This window comes from Octopus bimaculoides, chromosome 15, assembly GCF_046866305.1.
Source record: "Octopus bimaculoides isolate indiv1 chromosome 15, ASM4686630v1, whole genome shotgun sequence".
Taxonomy (NCBI): Eukaryota; Metazoa; Mollusca; class Cephalopoda; order Octopoda; family Octopodidae; genus Octopus; species Octopus bimaculoides.
Window position 1 is genome coordinate 31,882,936 of NC_142942.1, and position 26,282 is coordinate 31,909,217.

The 26,282-nt window shown below is 34.9% G+C and overlaps 1 protein-coding gene across 2 annotated transcripts in view; it reads right to left on the reverse strand.

The window, feature by feature from the left end:
• Window positions 1-521: 521 nt before the first annotated feature.
• The window catches only part of LOC106869376 (sestrin-3), a 52,629-nt gene continuing 26,868 nt past the window's right edge, over window positions 522-26,282 (reverse strand). Inside the window, exons 1-9 of one of the 2 annotated variants that reach the window (XM_014915099.3) lie at window positions 18,228-18,371; window positions 15,518-15,547; window positions 9,215-9,385; window positions 7,948-8,130; window positions 4,714-4,938; window positions 3,771-3,903; window positions 2,184-2,421; window positions 1,261-1,486; window positions 522-724 (exon numbers count right to left, since the gene is read on the reverse strand). In XM_014915099.3, coding sequence (XP_014770585.1) covers window positions 638-724; window positions 1,261-1,486; window positions 2,184-2,421; window positions 3,771-3,903; window positions 4,714-4,938; window positions 7,948-8,130; window positions 9,215-9,385; window positions 15,518-15,547; window positions 18,228-18,284 — 1,350 coding nt within the window. In that variant the 5' untranslated portion in view covers window positions 18,285-18,371 and the 3' untranslated portion in view covers window positions 522-637. Of the gene's footprint in view, window positions 725-1,260; window positions 1,487-2,183; window positions 2,422-3,770; window positions 3,904-4,713; window positions 4,939-7,947; window positions 8,131-9,214; window positions 9,386-15,517; window positions 15,548-18,227; window positions 18,372-26,282 lie in introns of those variants that run through there. The other variant, XM_014915098.3, reaches the window with a different exon arrangement.

The window sequence follows — 26,282 nt, forward strand, 5'->3', positions numbered from 1 at the left end:
ACTTGTCTGATTTCTGATTTCTATGTCCCCTGAGCTTAATTGCAGACATAGCTGCTTCACAATTCTAGCTGCTGTAATATATTATATATATATACATATTCAAATATATACATACACACATACATACACATATATATATAAATATACATGCATATATATATATATATATATATATATATACACACACACAGATATACATATACACACATATATATACGTATAATACATATATATATATTATAGATAAATATATATATATATTATACATACATATATATATATATTATACATACATACATATATTATACATACATACATACATATATTATACATACATACATATATTATACATACATACATACATATATTATACATACATACATATATTATACATACATACATATATTATACATACATACATATATTATACATACATACATATATATACATATCTATATATATACATCATACATATATATATATATATACATCATACATATATACACACGCTTTCAAATATATACATATATAAAATATGGTTTTTATTTTTGCTCTTCTTCATAAATACCATATTAATAGTTCTATGACAGCAGGCACCCACTAGCACACCGGACACAACCAGTCAGCAGTACCCACTTCAAGTCATGTACCTCATTACAGCCCGCAAGGAATATAACAATTCTGCCTGTAGACGAGCTTCCAACATCATCAAATTGACATGAACCTAAATAAAAAAGAAAAGAAAAAAAAAATTTAATTGTAATTAAAACAAATAAAATAAAATAAAAATGGAAAAATTAAAACTGTCCCTTGCAGATTTTTTTAGTTAAAATATTCTAAAATTCATTTATTAATTCTTTAAAAAGCTATTGATACTTCTCCATTTTTACAAAATACCCCGAAAAGAAAAGTAGTGGCATTTAAGAATTCCAAAAAGATATATAATAATTCTTTTTTACTCATGGCTGGAATCTAAGCAATCTTTTTTCACTTGGTCTTTCATCTACTAAAACACTCAATCTTGTCTCTCCATTTTCATCATCAGGTAAGCAGATTAGCTGCCTCATTGGAAGGAACAGCGTTTATAAATTGCAAGGACTACAGAACAGTAGGTCTGCTCAAACCAAATAATTTTTGTTTTAAAAGATAGCAGGGAGAACCATGAAAGATTAGGTTTTATTGTAAAGAAGTTAATGGTTTGTAATTCTAATGATTCCCATTAAGTGGAATGGAGGTTTCTAAATGGTAATTATAACTTACCTTTTCCGAATGTTGAAAGCCTTTCAAAACATTTTTGTAATCTTGGTAGGAAACCTGCTCAGGATAACAAGTCACCGTTTTAACATAGGTTTTCAAGTCTCTCTCTAGTAGATCAGTCACTTCATTGTAATTGTAGTCATCGTGTCGGATGCCATACATGAAGTGGATGTAGTTCCAGATGGCTCTTCGGAAAGCTGTTGTATCAACCCCTTTGTTGTTACCCATTCTAAATAAAAATATAGAAGAATTCATTAGGAAGATGGCAAAATTATAAGAACACAATAATTGGAATAATTTTACTTCACTTTCAAACATTTCTAATTTTTTAACTCAAATATTTGACAGATTTTACTTGGATACTTTGATAAGTAAAATCTAAAAGTTACACACACATGGAAGTGTGGCCTTCCTCATTCTAGTTGTTTAAATCAATGACTTATTGGAGTACTGTATAAAAGGTTGAGTATTCCACAGATAATTGTGTCTGCGATGTAATACTCTGACAGTATCAGTCTCAATAGTGTGTGGAAGGCAATCTGATGGCCTTTCACAAAGTTTCCACCTGGTCAATGCATGGCCAGACCAATGACATTGGTAGTTTATGATTTTTAAAAAAAGTTCTTTACAGTATTTACTTTAGTTTTCAGTTCAAATACAACCTTTAATTATTTCCATTAAAATTAACATTTCATTATTTGTATGTCAACTGACAACAAACTACAAAACTTTAATGGAGTAAATAGGAGTGTGCAACATTCTTTTCAATCCAGATCCTGTTGTGTAGCCGACAGACTAAGAAAGAAGTCTAACAGAAATATTTAAGGGTATGTTCATATTGCTACCAACAACCTTTTAAAAACCACAGAAAATAAAAACCAAAATGAAATATGGAAATAAAATCTAAAATCTGGTTGGTTACTTACGTATTGTATGTAAGGTTGTAAGCCACTCGGAATTTTTCGTCCAATAGACTTCCAATCTCTGGATAGAGGCGATTGGCTAATGAAAACCCATGATCTTCCCAGGAGTAATCCTGAGCTCGGAATGTAGCTACTTCTTGGTAATTAACACGTTTGAAGTCTTGGTATGTGTAGTCTGGTTCATAGACATAGCGTAGTATGTTTGATTTGTTTGCAGTGAGATTCTCTGTTGAGGTACTTACTAAAAGAGTTAATGAAAGAGAGAACCAAAATTACAGTAATTCTAGATGAGACAAGATGGAACATAAACATAAACAAAGCACACAGCACTATCCATCTATATGTATGTTGAGAGAGAGAGAGAGAGAGAGAGAGAGAGAGAGAGAGAGAGAGAAAGAGAGAGAGAGAAAGAGAGAGATAGAGAATGTTTAGAGTAAAAAGCAGAATCTGTGCTGCTAAAACTGTCAACAGATGACAGAGCAGCACAACGTGTAGCTGTGTTGTAAATGTGCCAAGATGGTTGGAATGCTCCTGTGTTGCAAATCTACCCAACAATGTTAGCAGGAGAAAAGCAATTCTAACAAAATAAATGTAAAACCCAATGTTTGAAAACATTTGTCGTAATATAGTAGGATGCAAGGAATGAGTAACTATATGACAGGATAGGAGTTGTACAACCATTAGCTTCTCTCGTTTAAGTGGCTGCAACCAAGATGTTTCACCTTTCAATACCAAGAATCTCTGGTCCCTATTAGCTTTAGTAGAACCTCAGTTTCATTCATGTATTTACCACTACCATCAATGCAGTTGAGTGGGTCTTCATCCTCTATTAGGGTGCAAAATTTTCCAAATTATATCATCCATTATGGCCTGGTGTTTAGCACAATTGCAGTAGCCAGTAAAGCCTCCCCTACATTGAACAATAATAGTAGAAACAGGCAGAATGTGTTTATAAGTCTCTTCTTTGCTCTTGTACTTAATGCCAGGAAATGTTTTGAGCCCTCATGGGGCCTAGTGCATGTACCATCAAGGCCGTCTTGAAGCTCCTCCTTCTCAGACCAGGCTAGCTCTCACTGAGAAGACTGATGGTCCACATATTCATTCCAATTGTGAACAACTTTTTCTCCTTGGACAGAGAAGAGTCTACCATGGTTATCTTTAGTGGTATTTATTGTCAACAATATGACATATTGGGGCTATGTAAAAAATAACATTTTGGCTAAACCAAGAGGGTTCAATATTCTATATTTTGTACAGTTAGGAAAACAGAAAATGTCTGACTAAAAATTATTAAGAAACCATTAGTAGAAATAAGAATCTTTTGACCTTTCACCTTTACAGTCAAGTCAAGACATTTTTAGGACATATTTAAGTTTCTTATCAGTCTGTTTCCTTTTATAAAAAGTTATTTCTGACACGGGTCCAAGACCATACATATGGGGTGGGAGTCAATAACCTATTTGATCAAACCCTACTGAGAAGGAAATCAAATGCAAACCAAACAAGGAACATATGAAGATGCAAGGAACATATTAAGCATGCTGTGTGGCACTCCACCAAATCCACTAACAATTGTTATTTTGAACTTACATTCAAGGTTAGGAGATTCCACCTTCTCAAATCCTTTCAGCATTTCTTCTTCTGTTGTTTCTTCTTGGGTTTCACTCAGCTTCTTCATTCGTTCAAGTAAAGCTTCAACTCCTCCCTCAAAGCATTCATAAGACTGTTAAGAAATACAATAATTTGGACTTATTGAAAAAAAGCCTACACAAATTAGAGGTTTATGGAAGAGAGAAATCAAACTGACAGCTGACAAGGTTTTAACAATGTGCTGACTAAAAATGGTTTTTCTGGGCATGGAAATCAGAAGTCTAATTAAATCTACTATATGGCACCATCACCGCTGAGAGTTGATAAAAATAGGATCAGTCAGTTACTGGGACACAAATGTCATTTCCCCAATATGTGGTACCTAAGTAAGGTATATTTTTATAATTACTACAATCAATGGTTGAATTTAGTTTTTCTTCTTCTTATGACTTCATACCTACCCCTGGAATTAATAAAGTACCAGTTATATACTGAAGTGTTTAGTTCCTAATACATTTTAATGCATTTTCACAAAGAGAATTGAACCCAGCATGCTGTCTTAGTTTGCTACAAGATATTTTTTTCCACCGTAACAAGTATTGACGATGAAAACTAATTTATTAAAAAACTAATATAATTAATAAAATTCAGAAATCAGCTGAATACTTCATACTACTTTTAGTGTTTTAGATTTCAATTAAATCAAAAAGGAGATAATAATGGTGGTTCATTAATTGCATGATTAAATGATTAATAGTGTACCAGAAAAAAAAAAAATCCATGCATTGTCATTACAGAAATTATTTAGTGAAAGAAAAATTAGCAGTTACGCATACGCAGTTGTATGTCACCATGTAAACAGTTACATTTCTCATTTATGATACAATGTTCCTCTACTGAGCTATTTAAGAAAAAAAAAAAAAAAAAAAAAAGTTTCACTTACATTATCTTCCTCTTCCTCTGTTTCTTCTTCACTTTGACAGCCATTTTCACAAGAATCATCATAGTTCTTGGAAGCAGGCAGGTAAGTGAGTCCTTGATCAGCATCAAAATCACAACTAATTCCACAGCCATAAATAAACCCGGACAATGCATGGAAGTGAGAAAGTATTATTAATGCCTGAGTTACCTCAGACACTGACCAGTTGTTGGGACCTTTGGTAAGTTTCTGTAAATTACAAATAAATACACCACATAACAAAATAATATTGAAATCCAGCACAACATTAAATATTCTATATTTTTAACTTTCGGACAAGACAATTCATGATGCTCCAATGATAAGAAAACAACAAAACTAGAAGCTTGGCTAGGTTCTAAGGATCATTTTACAATGAAACAATACCTGGTGTTAGTTGTACAATTATTTATTTTAAATGGTTTATGTAAAACAGTTTTCATTAAATAAATTAATTGATAACCAGATATGTTAATAATGTGAGATGAAATTTGTCTCATTTAAAATGTTGGGAACTGTTTTTAAGTTTGTGGAAATAGTTTAATAATTTTGTTTCTTCAGTTTTGTCAACACTCTACAAGGTCTTTATGGGGAAGGGGAAACGGATTTGAGGAAGAAAGTGAGACATTTTATGCAGGTTTTTCCTATCTATAACCCTTAAATACCATCTCTAGTTAAAAAAATACATTTGTTAACAAGTATTTTGGTAGAGAGGAGGGTGGAGGATTGAGACATTTTATGCCGGTTTTTTGTTTTACAGTTAACCCATAAATTTCCTACTCTGCCTCACTCTTAGCTACTAAATAGCTACCACCGTTCCTACTTCATGACCTGAATACATGACATTAAAAAGGAAAGGTATCTATTCTAGTTATTACACACACACAAACACTATTAGAGAGAGAAAAGTCTTCAACATATAGCAGTTAAGTAAAATGGGACTGACACGAATTAATGACCTAAGTATTAAATTACACAAGATTTGTACAATTAATCATAATATTAACTAATCTGTTCACCATCCTCTTGACTGGCCAGCTTATTTTAACAAGTTGTAGAATTGAGTGCTGTGTTAGTGTAATGTGAAGTGGGTGGAAGGGGTTAAAATAATTAATTGAAACTTGCCTCTAATTAGAGAAAGAAAACAAAAATCTCTCAAAGTAAATTTTACAAATTTACAGAAAGGAAATTATGATAATTATTTTCAAGCAAGGACAAATATATGTTTCAGCCTATTTGACCTCGTCAGTAATTTACTGCTGATCAATTGAGTAGAAGATATTGTTGATGAAGTCTAACAGGGTGGAACATGTCCATAATAGTCCCCATTCAAGCTTTCCTTCTCCAAATGTGAATTGACTTCCAGGGATCAATTCTTAATCTCTCCAAATTATCTTCCATTTCCTGTGACAGTTACAAAAAACCTGCCACAAGAATTTTGTCTTCCTTTTCCAACTACAAGGAAAATTTCAGTTAATCTGTTTTTCTTCCAGCACTGAAATTAATTATCCCATAACTTTAAACCTAAATTTACACTAGTTCCAGTTTACCATTGTAACCAGCAGGTCACAATTCAGGGTTAAACATACAACTACTGGCCTTGAATGAAATCAAATTCACTGGAAACTATATTAATATGTTCGACAATTGTGTAAAAGCAAAAAAATCCAGTTTTCCCTGATCAATGATTTATCATTTATTTAATAGTTATGGTGAAACAGTCAATCTCCTTTACATTGATTGGTTTTCTTTCAGGGTCAATAAAAAATCTATACCATTAATAAACTGAGGATGAAGACAAACCAGCTGGCATTATGTACGTCCAGCCCATGCCAGTGTGGAAGGTAGACATTAAATGATGAGGATGATGATATATATATATATAAGTCCACTCTGCTGGGTGGTTGGTGCTAAGAAGGATATCCAGCTGTAAAAATCCTGCCAAAACAGTCACAGAAATCTGGTGCAGGCTTCTGCCTGGCTGGCTCCTTTTGAACCGTCACACCCATGCCAGCATGGAAGGTGGACGTTAAACGCTTATATATACATTTTGCTCACACATATGCATAAACATTTCTCCACTTCAGTTAATGTAGTGTTAAACCAACTATTTAACATTTAACGGAGACAACATTTATTCAAGTGAAGTGACAAGGGAGACCGATGATAAGTCATTCATTTGTTCAGGGCTGTAAGTACTAGATATGTACTGGGGAAATGGTCTCTCCTCTTCATTGGTAAATTTATGGCCTTATACCAAAAGACTCTAAAATAAAAATATAATCTGGAGAAATATTTGTAAAGAGGAATATCACAGAAACCATACCACCATTTTGACTTTCAAAGAGCATAAGTATTTTCATATTTCTTTTATTTATTTGTTTATATTGAATGTGGAACTGTTAGGTTGCTGCTATGTTGGGGGAGGGGTGAAGAGATACTGCTACACGAGAGAGCGAGAGAGAGATTGGTATAAATGTGCAAAGTTTATTCTGTGTAAGCTGCCACTGTAAAAACATGTTTGTATTCTATTTGTTGTAGTTTGGTTGTGTGTAAAGTAAAAAAAGCTAACAACAAGCGGTGGCCTATTTTCAAGGATAACTAGTCGACTAGTCGCAGCTGGTTGGTTGGGAACATTAGAAATAAGAGAAAAGAAACTCATTTAAACACTTTTTTATATACTGACTACAAAAGCCTGTTTACATGCAGATCTATGAAAATACTTAACTCAAACAGAACAGTTTATAAACACACCATACCAAACATATCTATAAACACACCATATACACCACAGTAAATAAATATACTATGATGGCTTTCCTAATTAATTAATTGCTAATTCTAGGTTAATATGATATCAAACACTAGGGGTGAGGAAAGAACTGAATTTTATGTGAAGGCTATATTAATGAAACTGAGTGTTTTTTTGGGAGGTTTTTTTTTTTTTTTCCAGTGTGAAAATTCAAATTGATAAAATTGAAAAAAAATTTCTTGAACCAAGAAAAATTTTAGATTCTCGCTTTACTTTACAGCTAAATATTAGCTGTTTAAATTTTAAATGAATAGAATAAAAAATGAAAAAAACTGACTCTCCACACCTCCAATATTTTGTCTTTATAGGATTGTTAAAATCATGTGAAACAGCAGAAAAATCTAGGAAGGATTTAAAAGAAACCAAAACCAAAGTTGAAAAATGAAACCACAAAATTTGAAACTTACTTCTATATGTGATTTGTTTATCAACCATGGCCTATGGGCAAGCAATTTATTAATTTCATAAAGATCTCGTAGTTTCTGTGGGATGTAATCCAACCCTTTCAACCAATCGGCATTACCGCTCTGTAACAGGAACTCAGTAGCTTGAAGTTGAATGAGGTAGGAACACTTGTGTCGACCAGCAGCCTACATTGGAAGGAACAACAAAGTTTATTAGACTGACTTTACTAAGCCTTATTTAATCATAAATTTAATAAATTAATAATTGAAAACTATATTTTCTGAAAAAAATATGGCAGCCAAATGGTTGAATTTCCTTTTTCTTACACAAACAGATTTATATAGCGTGATGAAGAGGGGAAATGAGGTTTTGTGTCTTGAAGTTACTAAGACCATTTCATTAGCATATTCTTTGTTATATACTACAGCATTCAATTCTACATTTGTTGTAGATGATCTTAGCAACAAACAATACAACTTTCACAGTTCACAGGGCTGGCCAATTCTTTCCACCATGATAGTTTTAAAATTCAATTTTCCATGCTTGTACAAGTCAAGATGGAATTTGTTGAAGCAGATTTCCAATGGCCAGATGCCCTTCTCATTGCCAGCCCTAACCTGTTTCAAGAAAGGTAATAATACTTTCCTTTCTCCATGGCCACATATGTTTTGTATGGAAGATTGGAAATGAATAATGCTCCTTTACAACCATTGCATTATATCAAGACAAAGGGACACAAAAACACATATATCTATATATGCATACATACATACATATACAAGATGAGCTTCATTCAGTTTCCACTCACCAAATCCAGCCATAAGACTGCATTTGTTTCCTGGGGCTACAATAGAAGACACTAGCCCAAGGTGAGGTGCAATGTGAAATCACAGTTGGGAAGCAGGCCACTTAATTAAAAATAAAGGGTACACAGCAGTTGTTTCAAAAAAGCTCACAGGCCCTTCTTACACACACACTTTAAAGGATAGGATGATCATAGCTGGAATATCTGAAGTTGGGATTAAACAACAACAATAACCTGTAAGCAAATGATGGTAGTAGTATTTGAGCACATGACTTGGAGATGAAAATTCTGTGCTGCATCTATTTAGCAGCTTCTGTTGACCAGCAAACAGAACTTGAGAATTTAAAAACAAAGGATTTTCATGCTTTAGAGAAAATGAAAAAATAAAGAAAAAAGACGAAAAGTTTTTTTGTTTTTTTTCCAGAATGTCTTGAGTTGTTAAATGATGAAGAAGAAATACTTACCATTATTGCTATATAATGTCTATATGCAAATGGTAATGGTCCATCAGCTCTCATTAAATGATTCTGAGTCTTGAGAAAACATTCTAAATACTTTGTATGGTAAGCCATCAGGTGTGTTATGTAATCAGAACGATTGTTTGTGATAAACGCATTCACAAAAAGAGTGCGTGTCTGAAAGAACAAGAGAAAAACAACATCCAGTACATGAAATATGCAAATAAAAAAAATTAAAAAAAACTTTCCTAATTCCCCCAAAACTTGGATATGTTGAAGTATAATGGAGATTACTTCCCTACCAAGTAAGGCATTTTAGCATTTCTGGCTTCATCTTGCTTGAAAGTTCTAGAACCTAGAGTGTAGTACAGAAGCAGTAGCAAGGGCAACCAACTGGAAAAATCAGTTAGTAAATTTTTTAAAAAAAGTAAAAATTATAGGAATTTACTTAAACTTTAGTAATTTTGAGTAAAATTTATTGATCCTTCAATAACAATCAAGTTTAATGTTTTTGTCACACAACTATAGCCATGCTGGAACACCAACCAGTTTCTTTCAATTGTTCTGCATCTGTTTCATTTTATTTTACAAATTTGAACATTTGCATATTGTTTGTCAGCCAGGCAAACTGAAACAAGCAGAGTTATGTACCTTACATTCAGGAGAACCAATAACCTAAAAATATTGAAAGGAGTTTCATAGAGTGGAAATTACAGCCACTTTATATAAAACATTGTTAATAGAAATATGTGTTCTAATTACAATGATTTCTGGTAGGCTGAAGAAAAAAGAACCACGTAACATGTCATGGGAATAAGGTAAAACTCTTTTGGAAGGTTGACAGGTCAACTGAACAACCCCAAATTACAGGAATTTGAAGAACTACAATCAGTAACATTGCTGACAGTTACTGTGGAAGGTATTTCATTCCCTAATTGAGTTTACACAGGCAGCAGTGGTTTCTTCCTACCTATCCAAGTGGAAAATTTCAACGGAATAAGATTCCTAACATCAAGCTATTTAGAAATTAGAAAAATAATTCTGCATGTAAGCAGTATTCTATCCAATATTGTTTTAGATAGATGCTTGGCTGGAAAAAACCAAGTAAATTGAACAGAAAAATGGCAGATATTGGCAATAGGATTGGTGGAATCAGTAATGTAGCACACAAAATTGAAGTAATTAATCACAACTTTGTATGTTCTGAGTTCAAATCCCACCTTTCATTTCATCCTTCTGTAGTTGGTAGATCCAATGGTTCTTCCATACCAAATATTAGTGGCTTGTACCAATGTAAGAAATCAATATTACATAAAAGGGTAGAAGATGACATGGCACAAAATTCCTTGTGGTTATGGCTCTTTTACATCCTGAGTTCAAATCTCATGAATGTTGAATAAAATCAATATAAAATCAATAGTGTTTCTCTGACAGAAATCAATATTATGTAGATGAGACTTTATTTTTGTAGTTTGAAATCTTATTGCAATGAACTCAATTGTAAAAGAAATATTAGCAGGAAGATGACTGTACATCTACTGCTGTTCAATACATTCTAACAGTTCAGCTAGTTGTTGTTTGTCCCCAGTCAAGCAGTGCCATAAACAAAGACATTCTATCTGTACCCAACCCTTTTTTCCTATAAGATAGTGGGGGTGCCATTTCTAGCATGCAGAGTGACTCCTTGGCGGTATGGTGGTTGGTTTATTTACCTATCAGGAAGGCTGAGGGAAAACATCAGCAAGAAATGTAACCTAGGAGAGAGACTGGCAGCAGTCTACAATCACCTAAATGAACTACCAGGTGAATAGGGAAGCTAAGCTTGGGATCACCTTAAAACCATTCCATGGATTAGTCAGTAGTGATTAATTAGATTTTAATTAGACAGCAAAATCAAGTGACCATTAAAGAAAGAAAAAAACCCACAAATACTGACTACATACAGGACCTTATAATTTATAGGAGGGAGTGATGAAAGTGTTTTTTTCTAAAGATAGAATGAATTGAAACCAGCTTGACATTGGCAGCCCTCACCTAGTGCTAACCTCACAATTTACTTAATCTTTGAAGTATAATATTAGCTTCAAATTTTGGCACAATCCAGCAAGTTCGGGGGCTGGGTGGGGGAGTCAATTACATTGACCCCCAGAGCTCAACTGGTACTTATTTTATTAGCCCCGAAAAGAAGAAAGGCAAAGTCAACCTTGGCGGAATTTGAACTCAGAATGTGTAGACGGATGAAATGCCGCTAAGTATTTTGCCTGGTGTGCTCATGATACTGCTAGCTCACCACTTTACTGTTTGAAGTAATATTAAAGCCAAAAATCAAACACTGAATCCAATTCCATTTATTATTGGAAAAGAAATAAACAAGAACTTTTAACTGTTAAGTTAATTCACAGATTTTAAAAGATGAGAAAGACTATAAAGATAGTAATAGGATAATTTAATGAAACCTGTGGAGTGAGTGAGAGTGTGCATGTGTAACAGTAAATACCGCCATCGTTAGAGAGCGGTCTATATGTGTGTGTTTAACTCTATATCACAACCAGCTGTTCCAAGACATCAACATTGCAACATTAAGTTCTGACAGTCCAGAACTGATCAACCAATATAAAATTTTTTAAAATATGAAATTGTTCACACACGCACATACTGTTAATTCACTGGAGATAAATTATCAATACAATGATATTTCTAATACAAATTTGAAGTCCCTACAACAGAAATATCTTTCCCTTCAAGGTGAACTTGGCTTTCCTAATCAAGAAAAAACATAAAAGAAAACCCACTAAAGTTGCAAATATTTGGGGTAGCCTCCCATCCATAAACACCTTTAAGTAAATCTTTGGGTTCTTTTATGTTTGACATAGAGAGTGTCTGTGTATAGACTGTTATTCACTCCCACCTTCTTTTATATGGTTAATTAGCCTACACGTTTATACCTTTTTTTACATTCTCCTTAGAGTGGGAGATCAAGATATAGGGTTAGAGTGCTGTGGGACATATTTACTGTCAGTACACTGAGGGAACAAAGAGCCCTTGGAGAAGGGAGCAATCAGGACATCTCATCTGGAACTAAACTAGTTCTAGAAATTGGCAAGAAATGGTAAACACTGGTGTCTTTTAATAACAACTGTAACTACTCCTAAGTGGAGAAATGTCAACAGAAAGGAAACTTCTGTGAGAGTTGCTTGATCTTCTAGAAATAACAATCAAAGTTGCTTGATCTTCTAGAAATAACAATCAAAGTTGCTTGATCTTCTAGAAATAACAATCAAAGTTGCTTGATCTTCTAGAAATAACAATCAAAGTTGCTTGATCTTCTAGAAATAACAATCAAATTTCCTTCAAAACACAGCCCACTTTGTTTCCTATTTTAAAGAGGAACACATTGGACAATGTAGTTCAAGATACTTCAGAGGGTCAGTTCTCAAGTCTTCAATCTTTGCTATTTTGTAACCCCTAACGTATGGCTTTATCAATTCCTTTCAGGTCCAGTGTAAAATTAACAGTAAAATTACAATTTAATTCTTTGGTCATTAATAATATCCCAAAGAAATGGCGTCAATAGAATTATTGAAAAAATTTACTTGAAAAATATATAAGAAACAAGGCAAATGACATTAATATATAAAACCTAGTTTCCTTTTGTTTTATAGAGAATTTACTAAATAAATCAAGATAAATGAAAAAAAAATATTATCGATTATTATTAAATCTATAATTAAGCTAGCAAACAAACAGCAGCAACTGTATCAGTTCACTAGCAAAAGAACTGTGTCAAAGCATTAACAATGGCCATATATTATAATAATTAATGCAAAATCTACCACAATGACGTTTGTATATAAAATGAATAAATTAGCTTTAAAAAGAGTTAACTTAATGAAAGATCGGTTTTCAATTAGAGTAGGGCAGAGTGGATTGACCTTGTACCCCTACCGTACGAGAACTGATCCCTATTTTATAGATCACAGAGCCATATAAAAGGAAGAATTCGATGCTGACCGAAAGTTTGTACTTAGGACGAACATATATCTGTATACAAATCAACCCCGGTACGTTACGATACATTTTAGTTATCCGGTACGTTAAGAAAGGTACATTACATCGACCCTGCTATGTTATGGTACATTTTAATGACACTTCAGATATACAAAACGTTAATAAGAAGGAGCATAACTAGTTTGATGATGATTCTTCCAGACGTTAACAAGGGCATAACTACAGTTTGGGGACTCCTTTAAGGCAGTAACAAGAGCGGGTATAACTACAGTTTGGGAACCCCTAAGACGTTAACAAAAAAAGGGGTTAACTACAGTTAGGTGACCCCCCCCACTTAAATTCTCTGAATTTTGCAGACCAATGTTTGAAAGGTGGAAGTGACGATAAAGTATTCAGTAATTTGAGTAATTTCCATTTGTATTGCAGTAAATAAAGTAAAATTTCGCATTGATAATGACTGAATGGCTAAAAGGGATGTGGACAGGATTTTATTTCCGTCAATTTATCATAGTAGCCATCACCTATATCTTCGAAAGTGGAGCTCTGAAATTTAATTAAAAGTTCCACGGTAACTCAATCGAAGGGACATCAAACTAAATATGCTAAGGGGTGGGGAGAACAATTATCCATGGACTCCTATATCCTATTGAGTTTATAATTACCAAGAATCCCCAATTAATTACGGCAAGTGAATTAAATGTGACAATATTTCGTTTTCGAAAGATCGCCTTAAATGTTTGAATATTGTACCAAATGCCAATGCCACAGAATCTTTCTGTAACCCTCCCAGCCTTTTTCTTTTTTTGCCCTTATGCATTATAAAATAAATTTACACATTAAATTCTATAATTTCCATTTGATTAGCTAACAAAAATACTCCTAAGCAATTAAGATTATCAATTATATTTTATAAGAAGAAGAAAAATAATAACATGATTCGCGTTTTAATTTATGTTAAATCAAAGAGAGAAAGAGAGAATATGGGCAATAGAAGAACGTGTAAGATTCCACATCAAGTTTTTCTCTGTGGAAATTTCCAAGCTTGGCATCAAAGCCGTCCCCTCTTTGGTGCTGCTGCTCAGTAAAGAGAGAGGGACGGGGAGAGTGAGGAATGGTAAAGAAGAGAAAATATAAAGAGAGAGAGAGAGAGAGAGAGAGAGAGAGAGAGAGAGCAACAAGAAGAAAGGTAAAATATAATAATAATAAACTGTGAGTGCATGGAGAGTTGCTGCTTACTTTTGTCTATCAGGCTATATAACGTGAATGCGACCAATGAAAATGCAGTTACCGAATTGGTCAGCCAATCAGAACGCTTGGCTATACTTAGCACTGACAACAGCAATCTCCAAGCTGGAAAATAAAAAGCAGAGAGAGAGGGAGAGAGAGAAAGAGAGACTGTAATGGGCAGGAGCGAGAAGAGGAAAGAGACTAACAACTACACAGAGAGAGAGAAAGTGGATGTAAGGAACAAAAAGAGGAGAGAGGGAGGAGAGAAGGTACAGTGCACCCTGCCGCCGCTCCGACACCAATATTATACCCCCTTCTCCAACATTAACTTCCAATACAGAATTTACTCAACACTGTTCCTTTTTATTCTTTATTATGTACTCATATTTGTACTAATATTCCTTTTTGTTACCTCGCAAAAAATCCTTCCTTTCCCCTCTCATATTCTTTCTCTCTCTCACAGATATTTCTTTTCATATTTCTTATTAATCTCTCCTTTTCTTTTTACATTCCCCCACCCTACCTATGCAACTGATTTTCTTCCATATCAGCCACAAGCACGAAAACCGAAGACTTGGTTATTGATTTCTCATGCACACAAACAAAACTAACCGAGGCGAGGAACCTAAACTCAGGAAGAAGGGGAGGATGAGTGATCTCTCTCTTAATTACTCGTCAGGCCAAGATTTAATCAGCGCACAGAGCAGAAATGACAAGGAGTTACAGCTGATTGGAAGGAGAGGATAAATGAATAGAGAAGGAGAGAAACTGAAAGGTGAAGAAGAAAAAGAGGGGTAGAAGCGAGAGGTAAGGCTGAAAGAGAGAGAAATGTAAAAGAAAAAAGTGAAAGAAGATTTCAGTGGGGATTTTCCAGATGTAAAGAACCCTGATAACCTTATATCACAACCACATGTACGTAGTTTCTCAAGATTCTCCCTAGCCACATTCTATTATATATACAACATAGAAATGTTGATTGGTGATAAATCTATACCCGAGAAAAAGTAGAGTTGGAGAGATATTAATTACAAAGGAAAAGTAGATGAAAATGATAAAAAAAATGTATATAATTACCTCCTCGTTTGTTGTGTCAACTGGTACAACCTGTGAACAATAATTAAAAGACCGAACAATTAGAATATATCAACTGCTGATTGTATATATGGGTATATATATATATATATATAGTTTGTATGCATATATATACATATATACATGTGAAGCAAATTATAAACCTAAAGCAATTTAATAAAGACAAGCTTCTGTATTGATGTTTGATGGGAATGTTTAATAAGATACGATTAAAAGCCGTAGGCCACTTGTACTTCTCAGCAAAACAATAGTGATGGACAAGTGGTCATCTAAAATTATGTAATATAATTATAGCAGCTGTCGCAAATTGCTCCAGTTTGAACATTTAATTTTTTTTTCCTCCGACTGAAATCGTTTAGAAGCCAAGACAAGAGGACACAAAGGGACACACTTGACAACATCCATTTCCCAGCAGTGGATCTATGGAATTGCGGTAATATACTCCAGGGTAATTTTATCAGGTAAAGAGCAACAAACTGGTCAAGTAGAGAAGATAGATTGGTCAGGGTACCATAACGTTTCATTAATTAATAACTATCAATCAATTCTAATGTCACTAAATTAGATCTTGGGGTCTCTTTAGGAGCGAACTCACAAGAGACGACCAGCTCCAAATATTTTTCGGCATTTTCTTGGATTGGGTTCGTCTTTAAACACTGCAGATGTAGAGAATTTCAACGAGGAGTCTTTATGTGGTCGCTAGAGTAACTAGAAATAGCAACCTACACTTTACCTTTAAAACAGGTAACACATTGGTTAATATATAGTTCGGGGTGCACTATGTCTAGAAACAGATAGGATGGGCACCACTGGAACGTTTTGACCACAGTTCAATTTAATTGGGGCCCGACTGCACGCTTGAACACAAACATGTAGCGAGGCTACAAGATAAATCGGACTATTTTTCACCAAGATATTAAGCCGGCTTTCATAAAGATTGTAATAAACAACGCCTGAGGCATATATATCCATAACTATATGTATGTTTTGTGTACGTGTGTGTGTGTGTGAGATATATATATATATATATATATATATATATACCAAAGAGCCTGCAATAAGAAAATGTTAAGTATAATGTGATAATCAGTGAAAAGATAACAAACACTGCATTGTGTCAAATGCCACATGATGATAGCATTAATTAAAGAAACAATACGTCATGACAGCTAATTAAAAAAAATAAAGTACTTCCTAAGTAATAAAGAATAAAAAGAAAAAGCCACAAAACAGGGTGGAGAGAGAGAGCAAGCAGAAGTCATGTTCGTGTACCCAACCAACTTTTAATAATTACATTCCAAAGTTCTTGAATCAACGGCAATTACCAGCTGACAATTTGTGATCAAACCGAGATCTGTAGATAAATTTATGGGAATGGAGAAAGTTTTATACTGTATCACAACAGCTAAAAAAAAAAAAAAGGAAGAGGCACACTCCTATTACTATAACTAGTATTACTGTTTAAATCAACCACATTGCATCAGACAGTAAAGAGAAACGGTGGTCGATCAAGGAAGAGATTAAGTTGTGGTCAAGAGGGATCGACTTCGCCCACTTGTTAAAAAATTTCAAGAGAGTTTAACAGGGAAATAAAAAAAATTTGTAATCACGTTTATAAACTTATTTCTACAAATTCGTATTTGTAAAGATTTCAAGAAATTTGCGATGCAAACAATTTTTTTTCAGATATAAGGTTTAAAATGAAAATTAAATATTTTAAAATAGAACGGTAAGTAATTATAATTCAATCAAATTTAAGACGTCAAGTGTAGAGGGGATGATCAATATTGATAGAGAACAAGGAAATGTTTTAGACAAATTTTTGTCAAATGAGACAGAAGACGAAAAGTAACACGGCAAATTTATTCTAAATTTACCCAACAGTAAAATAATGTTAGAAAAATAAGAAACTGCCTTGGTTTCTCTCTAATATATATATATATATATATATATATATAGATATATATATGTAACACTAGATTAAAATTCGGTCAATTATGTTAATTAAGAGTTTAAAATCAATTGTAACATCGGAACGAGGAAAAAAGGTTACCCACAGGGTATTTGAAAGAAAAAGTTCATGAATGCTAACTGGATTGTCGATAGATATACATTAGAAAATGATTGAATTTGTAACGAAACAATATATATAAAGTGGTTGGATTGATGAAGCGTCATTTCATCATCACCGAAAATAGTCGATTGTCACAACCTAAAGTTCACGGATCATTCAATAACGTTTAAATTATTAAAATTAGCCGACCTAATTGGAATAAATTAATTAAAATATGATGCATTTGTATCTTTGTTCGTTTACTCTTTCTTTCTCATGATGAAAAGAAAAGTTAAATATGTAAAATATATTTTTAGTGAATTTAGATTTGAAGGCGAAAATGAAGCCGGCAAAAATGAATGATGGTGCTAAGTCACGTAGCGGCAACGAATGGAATATGTGATGATCAGAGTAAATCAAGGATGTAAAGGATATATATATCGTATACATAACACACTACATACATATATATATCTATGTATATATATATGTATACATGTTAGGTAGATAGATAGATATGTGTGTGTGCGTGTGAAGACAGAGAGAGAAAAAACAGCCGCCTTCTTTATCGATGCTCATTATATATATATATATATATTGCAGAATTTTTTTTAAAAAAGGCAAGCAAGGCACGCTTACTTTTTGTTCGTTGTGGTTTCGATCGGTGACAACTGCCTTCAGAACTCCCATAGTCATTTTTACTGGGTGGATAACAATAATATAATAATATCGTGGAGTGTGCTGGTATCATGAGAAGACGGCCACGACTAAGCGAACTGAGCCGCACTGGAGTGAGTTCGGTGCCTTTATATAGACAGAGGAGGAGAAGGAAGAGGAGGAGCAGGAACAAGACAGCTGGCTGGAAACTAGGTCAGTACAGCGCCACCACTGTTATTACTGTAAGAGTGAGTTGGAGGAGTGCAGAAATAGGGGAAGTAACTCTACATTATGTTAATGAGAAAGGGTGAATATATAATATATAAAGGAGTGAGAGAGAAAGAGAGGGAGAAAGTAGAATAAGGAGGACGAATAAGGAGGTTAATGAGAAAGAGAGAGAGAGAAAGACAACATTATAAAGGAGAATGAGGAGGAGGGAGAGAAGAGCGAATGAAGTGGAGAGTGACAAGAAAGTGCGAAGCTGGAAGAAGAGTTAATGGAGAAAGGGAGAGAGCATTGTTGCTGTGCAAGTGCTTGGTAATTTCTAAGTTAATCGGTTTGTGCTAGTGGTTCGGCTGGTTGATTGGTGGTGGAAGGTAGCCACTAGCTGTGCAGTGTGGCTCACACACCTAGATGGAGAAATGACGTCAGGATGAGCACATTTCTTGCCAAACTTTGATAACATTAACAATGTTAGCTGTCACCCTCTCTCTCTCTCCTCTGACTTCTACCATCACCACGATCATCATAATCATCATCAACAACAGCACTGCTACTGCAGCTACATAGAACATCACTTAACTTGCATCTGCCTTTATCAGTACAATTTACCAATAAATGTATATGTGTGTGTGTGTGTGTGCACGCACTACAAACTTACATGCACACATATTGTACACAATGCATCTGGAAATTTATAGATCAGTTTCCAACCAGATCCGACCATTTTACAGTGAAAGGGTAGAAGAGGTCGGTAGCGGTAGGTTAAATGAGTGTGGAGCCACTCTTGGAGAAGGGGTGGATACAACAACAACATAAATAGGTCAGCATTAATTAAATAAAGCTAATATATCCAAAGAGACAAATAATAATATTTTAATGAAATGATCATAATGATGATGATGAAAATGATGCGTTGACATCTCGGAAAACAGTTTTTTCACAATTCGTTTTATTTCATCTTATCTTATTCTCACAGAAAAATCAATACCACAAAATAAAATTACTGCAAAATAAGGATTTTGTTACATTTTCTTTTTCCTTCTTTCTTTTTCTTTTTCTTAATTAAAGATTGGTTTTCTTTATTCCTTTCTTTTCTACCTTGGAAACATTTTAAAAACAAGGGTATTATACATACATTATATATATATATATACACACACACACACACACACATACACCTGTATTATACGTATATATTTTGTGTGTGTGTGTGCGCGCGCACCAGCATTTTATCTCAAGAAAACGTTTTAAAGAAAACGCGCGCGCACACACGCACAAGTATTCTATTTCTGCGTATATATGTATGCATGTGTGTATATAATATGCATTGTCTTTCGTTTCCTGTATTAAGTGATATATTTTTAAACTGAGAAGGAAAAAAATAAATAAAAAGGAGGTTAGAGATTGTCAATCTTTTTTTTAAGAAAACTAAATTTCTAGAGACAAGCAGGTGGCTAATCTATCATTTGTTTCAGCAAAACAATAGAAGATTGATGGAATTATTTAATGGGATTATTATTATCATTACATTGGCTGAAGTTGTTTAGCCCTTAAACATTCCAGTCGTGAACATCCCCACTTATTTAAAAGGTTGTATTGTATATATAATGTATATATATATATAATCCTGTTCAAGACGATGGTGGTGCTCTTTCTAGCAGACCTGGTGTCCATGTGAGGCTTCCCTCGCTTAGGGGTAGTGAGTAGTAAACTCGGCACGCAGCATCAGCGGGCACAGGTTCAAATCCCAAGGTTGAGCTATTTGATGCTAATACAATTAGTATTTCATGCGAGAGAGAGAGAGAGAGAGGAAGGAAGAGAGAAGTGAGAGGGTGATAGTCCCCATTGCACACACACACTGACCCTAAACTATTTAATGTTTGAAGAATAAGTAGGAATTTTTGGTTTCAATTAAATTTATTGAAGAAAGCAGAAAGACTGACAATAAATTGCTTAATCCATAGAAATAATATTTTAATTATATACAATTTTATACATGTATATATGCGATTATGAGTGTGTGTGTGTGTGTGTGTGTGTGTGTGCGTGCGCGCGTGCGCTAGTGTGTATATTTAATTCAACTGGACGTTCATCGGTTTTATAATATTCCGTTCTGATTTCCTTTACATAATACAGACATACATATTCACACACAAACACACACACATCATCTACACGGTTGTGTATGTGTGGTTGATTTGACAGAGAGAAGGAAGGAAGGGAGTAAGTGTATATTGATCCAATATATTTTCCTGGAAAAAAAAAAAAAAAAAAAAGTATGCAGTGAAATGACACATTTTATGAATTCTAGCCGCAAAAGCTAAACCAAATTCTGCAGCAATGGGTGAGAATGTTAAAAATGTAGAGAAAGTACATTAAGGAACAAACAACAAGGCACTGGAACTTGTCCAACTTGCTTATGATCCAAAAGACGTCAGAGCTAACAACATGTATTATTATTATTATTATTATTATTATTATTATTATTATTCTAAACACTTGGAAAGGAAGGCGAGGAGAGGGCAGTGATGCTCTTCAGTAAATCTGATAAAAAGTGTGAGAGCAGAAAGAGTAGATCAGGGTGAACAATGCACCTTTAGGATGGGGCATTCAGCTGACGGAGTGCATTTGCACGAAGAGAAATAAACTGGAATCTGTGAAGTTTCCTCGATTGGTCCCCTCATCGGATTTTAATTTTGTCTTTTAGTTTTTATGTCTGTTATATTTTATTGTTCTGTAAGCCCCTCCTTTGACCTTGAAATAACTAACCCCTTATCCGTCACATTTGTTCTACTAAATCGTTGTTGTTGTCTAACCTGCAGATTGCCCTAATCCAGCAGACCTATAATGGAAAGTAATCCAGTCGTGACCATCTCGTCTTTTCCGTATGTACAGAGATCCCTGGATCCCATTGTTCTACATGTCGACTTGTAGAGCATGATTTGAGGGAAATCTGGCTGATATTTCTAGCTGGTCAAGTGAACATGTTGAGATTATCAAGTTGGCTCATTTTATATTTGTTCAAACCCCACTGGAGTCAACTTCACCCTTTGTCCTTCCAGGGTCAATAAAATAAGGTACCAGTCAGAGAATGGGGTTGGTAGTAGTGATTACTCCCCCTCCCCTCAAAATTGCTGGCCTTGTGTCTAAACCAGAAACCATTATTAGCTGCTGAGGTCGATTTCGTTTTCATCCTTTGGGTGGCCAATAAAATAAGTACCAGTTGAACACTGAGCTCAATCAATGTAATCAGTTTATCCTCTCTCCTAAACTTGCTGGCCTTGTGCCTTAATTTGAAATCATTATTATTATTGTTACTGCTAAGGCAGCTAGTGGGTAGAATTGTTTGCATACTGGACAAAATGCTTAGAGACATTTTGTCTGTCTTTATGCTCTGAGTTCAAATTCTGCTGAAGTCAACTTTGCCTTTTGTCCTTTTGGGATCAATAAAAAAAAAGTACCAGTTCACCCCTGAAGTCAATGTAATCAACTTACTCACCTCCCTCGAAATTGCTGTCCTGGTGCCAAAATTTTAAACCATTATTATTACTACCATAATTATTAAATATGGTGGCTGTTAGCAGCAAATATGGTAATGTAGAGCACTACTAACATATTACTTATGTGTTGAGATATGTTAAACTTCAATTCTGGCTGCTAAGATCAACTTTGCCTCTCACGTTAATTAACTGGATTGTTGTTGTTGTTGTTTACATCCATCCAGATTGAGTACACATAATTAAAGACCTTTCAACTGTGGCCACTAGTCATTGTCTTCTCTATCATAGTGCATCTTTATCCAACCTGTTGGTGTAATTCAAGGAAGATTTGGATACTAGATCTAGTAAGTCAAATGACTGCATAGAGCTTCTGTCTAACAGAGGTTGGTGGAATGGCAAATTCAGTAAAACATAAGACCTACAATGTATTTCCTCATATTCCTTTCTCATCATCAACATCACCATCATCATTAACATTTAACATCTTGGTAAGGCCAGGGCCCACACCAGGAATTCATAGTTTGTTTTGGCTGGCTTTCTAAGACTGGATGCCCTTCTTAATGCCAACCACAGAGTGCACTGGGTGCTTTTTATGTGGCACCATCACCAGTGTTTTATATGTGGAACCAGCACCTACAAATGCTTTTTACATGTCACCTTGGTTTTTAAGGTCTCGATTTTGTTGTGGTGGGTGGACCTTCTTGAGTACAGCAAAGCATCACATATCTGTCTACATGCTGTTAATGATTCTCTTGGTCCAACAAGATCAGTACTGGTAATGTTTTAAATCTCTCAGATGTGGGATTCACAACCCCAGGAGATATAAGCAATGGCACATAGTGTTTTGTTTATGGTGGCTTTGTCATAACATGAATCTGCTACAAAAACCTGGTTCTCCAGGTTGAGGATTGTATTGCCAAGATTAGTTCCCATCTCACAAACAATTAAGGTTCTCTGGGTCAAAGGTTGATGATGTCATTTGATCCAAAGACCAACTGGAGTTCAGAAGAATAGAGAGAATTGAAGGTATTGGATGTGAAGGGAACGGAAGAAGAAAGGAAGGGGCGCTAAAATGACTACGACTTTCTAAAACTGTATCATGGCAGGCAACTGTTGTTTAAACCTAGGTCAACACTGATTGAGTAAACTTACGACCATTCCATTTCTCTCTGGCTGTGTTGGAATACTTCAATATCTCCTTTATCTAAGATGGGAGGCAAATTGAGCTACTATTTCTAGCGACCACATAGAGGTTCACTTGTTATGATGGCAGTTGTTGTTTAAACCCAGGTCCTCCATGATTGAGCAAACTTATGACCAAATGCATTCCAACAATGACCATCCTGTCCTTTTCCTTTGTACAGGGAACCTAGGACCACATTATCCAACATGTCCATTTCTGAAGATTGTTATAAAATGGCAGTTTGGCAAAAATCAGCATTTACTTTGGCAAATATAACATTTGGAATCCAAATTCTGCCAGATTCCAGCTTTGGTGGTCTTCATCACTTTTCAGTGGATGTGGAGGGGTATGCATGCAAATAAATGGCCAACAATGCTGAAGCTAAGTGTCATGTGGTGGTCATTACATCCATTTACTAAATACCAGTAATATACTTTGTCTGTTTAATCAAATACAATTCCCACTTTTCTTTAAAACAATACTGATGTCAGTAGTGATGGAGTGACAATAAGGAGTAAAAAATGAGTTTAATACCATCTTGTAGTGGATTTATATCTTAGGTTTCATTACGCTCTGAGTTCAGACCTTGATGTGAGTAACTATTATTTATCCCTTTTATTCCTTTTCCAAAGCAGAAAACTGCCCTGCCCCTGTAATGTACTTACACACATGTACACACACATACGACTATCTGGTCACTGAGTGTATAACCCTGAACTGGAAGCATCCAAATTAGTCTTGTGGAACCCACTTCATGCTGATGTAAGAAGAGGAAAATGTCATCATGCGTACATCAACAACTTGATTGCAGACACTGGCCTGGAATGTATCCAGGACCTAAGGGTAGTGATGATGGGCTAAGAAGTGTGGCGGGTGGACTTTGTTGCTGCAGCATGGGTTGGAATCCAGCCATAAAAGAAACACACACACACACACGCACACACACACAGCTGTAACGACTCCTTATCTTGTCGCCTTTGTGGTAGTAATCAAAGATATTGTTAGAAATAGCATTAGAGCATTTGTAGTTTTTGCTTTGACCCTTTATACACCAAGTTCAAATCCTGCATGTGTCAAATTTGCCTTTCCTACCACCAGGTTCCATAAAATAGAGTACCAATGAAGAACAGGGTGGAGGGAGGGGAATGTCAGATGTTATCGACTAACTCTCTCTTCAAAATGGCTGGCCTTCACGCTGAATTAGAAATTATGAAAAGGCTAAAAATAATAGCAGTTAAACCTTGTGGTAATGAAAATTGAGAGCCCACTCCCTTACAAAATTGGAGGCCTTGCACCTACCTAAAAATCACAATCTGAACATGTACATGCATGTGTTTGTGTGCTCGTGTGTGTGTGTGTGCGAGTGTGTATGTGTGAGAGAGAGAGAGAGAGAGAGATGGAGAGGGAGAGACAGAAAGAGGGATTTTAATTATTGCAAATAAATAAACAGACCTGCAAAGTTGGTTGGAAATCCATTGTTTCGAGTCTGTAAACAAAGTTAGAATATGCTGGTGGTGATGGTAGTCGGTAGTAGGTGTAATCATTTCCAGAGAAGTTTATATATATATATATATAATTTTTTTTTTTTTATGGAAGATAGTAAATTCTTGCATCATTAACACAGTTTACATAAGCGGGTGAGCAAATAGATAAAGATAGATAGATAACTGCAAATGTGTTTGTGTGTGAATGACATTTATAAACGCAAATCTGTAACAAATATATATAGTGCTTATATATGTTTTTATACACATATATATATAAATATATATATATATATATATATATATATATGCTTACATATAGAAATATATATACATAGACATAAATATATATATACACATAAATCTACGTAAATATATATATATATCTTAATATACATATACATAAATATATATATATATATATATATATATATACCTAGATACACATATATACCTAAATATACATATACATAAATATATATAAATATATACCTAAATATACATATATATACATATTCATCATCATCATCATCATCATCATCATCATCGTTTAACGCCCACTTTCCATGCTGGCATGGGTTGGACAGTTTGACTGAGGACTGGCAAACCAGATGGCTGCACCAGGCTCCAATCTGATCTGGCAGAGTTTCTACAGCTGGATGCCCTTCCTAACACCAACCACTCCGAGAGTGTAGTGAGTGCTTTTACGTGCCACCAGCACACAGGCCAGTCATGCGGTACTGGCAACGGCCACACTCAAATGGTATTTTTTACGTGCCACCTACACAAGAGCCAGTCCAGCAGCAATGGCGATGACCTTGCTCGAATGTTGTTTTTCACATGCCACCAGCACAAGTGCCAGCAAGGTGACGTGGGTAATGATCACGCTCGAATTGTGTGTTTTACGTGCCACCGGCATCTTGTTGGTCAATAGTATGAGGAGGTTTGACTTCTTGAGTTGCCTGATGAGACATACCGAGCTTGGTTTAATGAAGACAGAACTATAACATAAGATAGGACCAAGTCAATACAGTTCTATCTACTACTGACCAGCAAGTATAATGCTCTGGAAGCCAGGGAAACTGCTGGAGGAAACAAAGCAAGAGACAGGCCAAGTTGTGAGGCAGGCTAAAGATGAGATGACGGGATGAGCTCATCTGTTACCAGAGTCCCAAGTGGGAAAGACTAGCCAGAGATACAGCAGTGGAAACAGTCTAGGTTCCTCCTTCAGGGGCAATACTAACCCTATATATATATTGTTTATCTTTTACATGTTTCAGTAATAGGACCACAATCATTCTGGAGCACCAGAAATCACCCCATTACTTCTCTTCTTTCTTGGTTTCTTCTGTCGAACTGCTAAGTTATGGGAATATTAACAAGCCAACACTGGTTGTTGTCAAGTGGTGTGGTAGGGATAAACACACACCTATGACAGGCTTCTTTCAGTTTTCATCTACCAAATTCATTCATAAGGCTTTGGTCAGCTCAGGCCATAGAAAACAGTTGCTCATGGTTCCACACAGTAGGACTGAACCCAGGGCCATGTCATTGGGAAGCAAACTTCTTACCACACAACCATGCCTGCTCCAGTTAACAAATTTAAGTTAATAAACATTACCAACTACATATACGTAAATATACATAT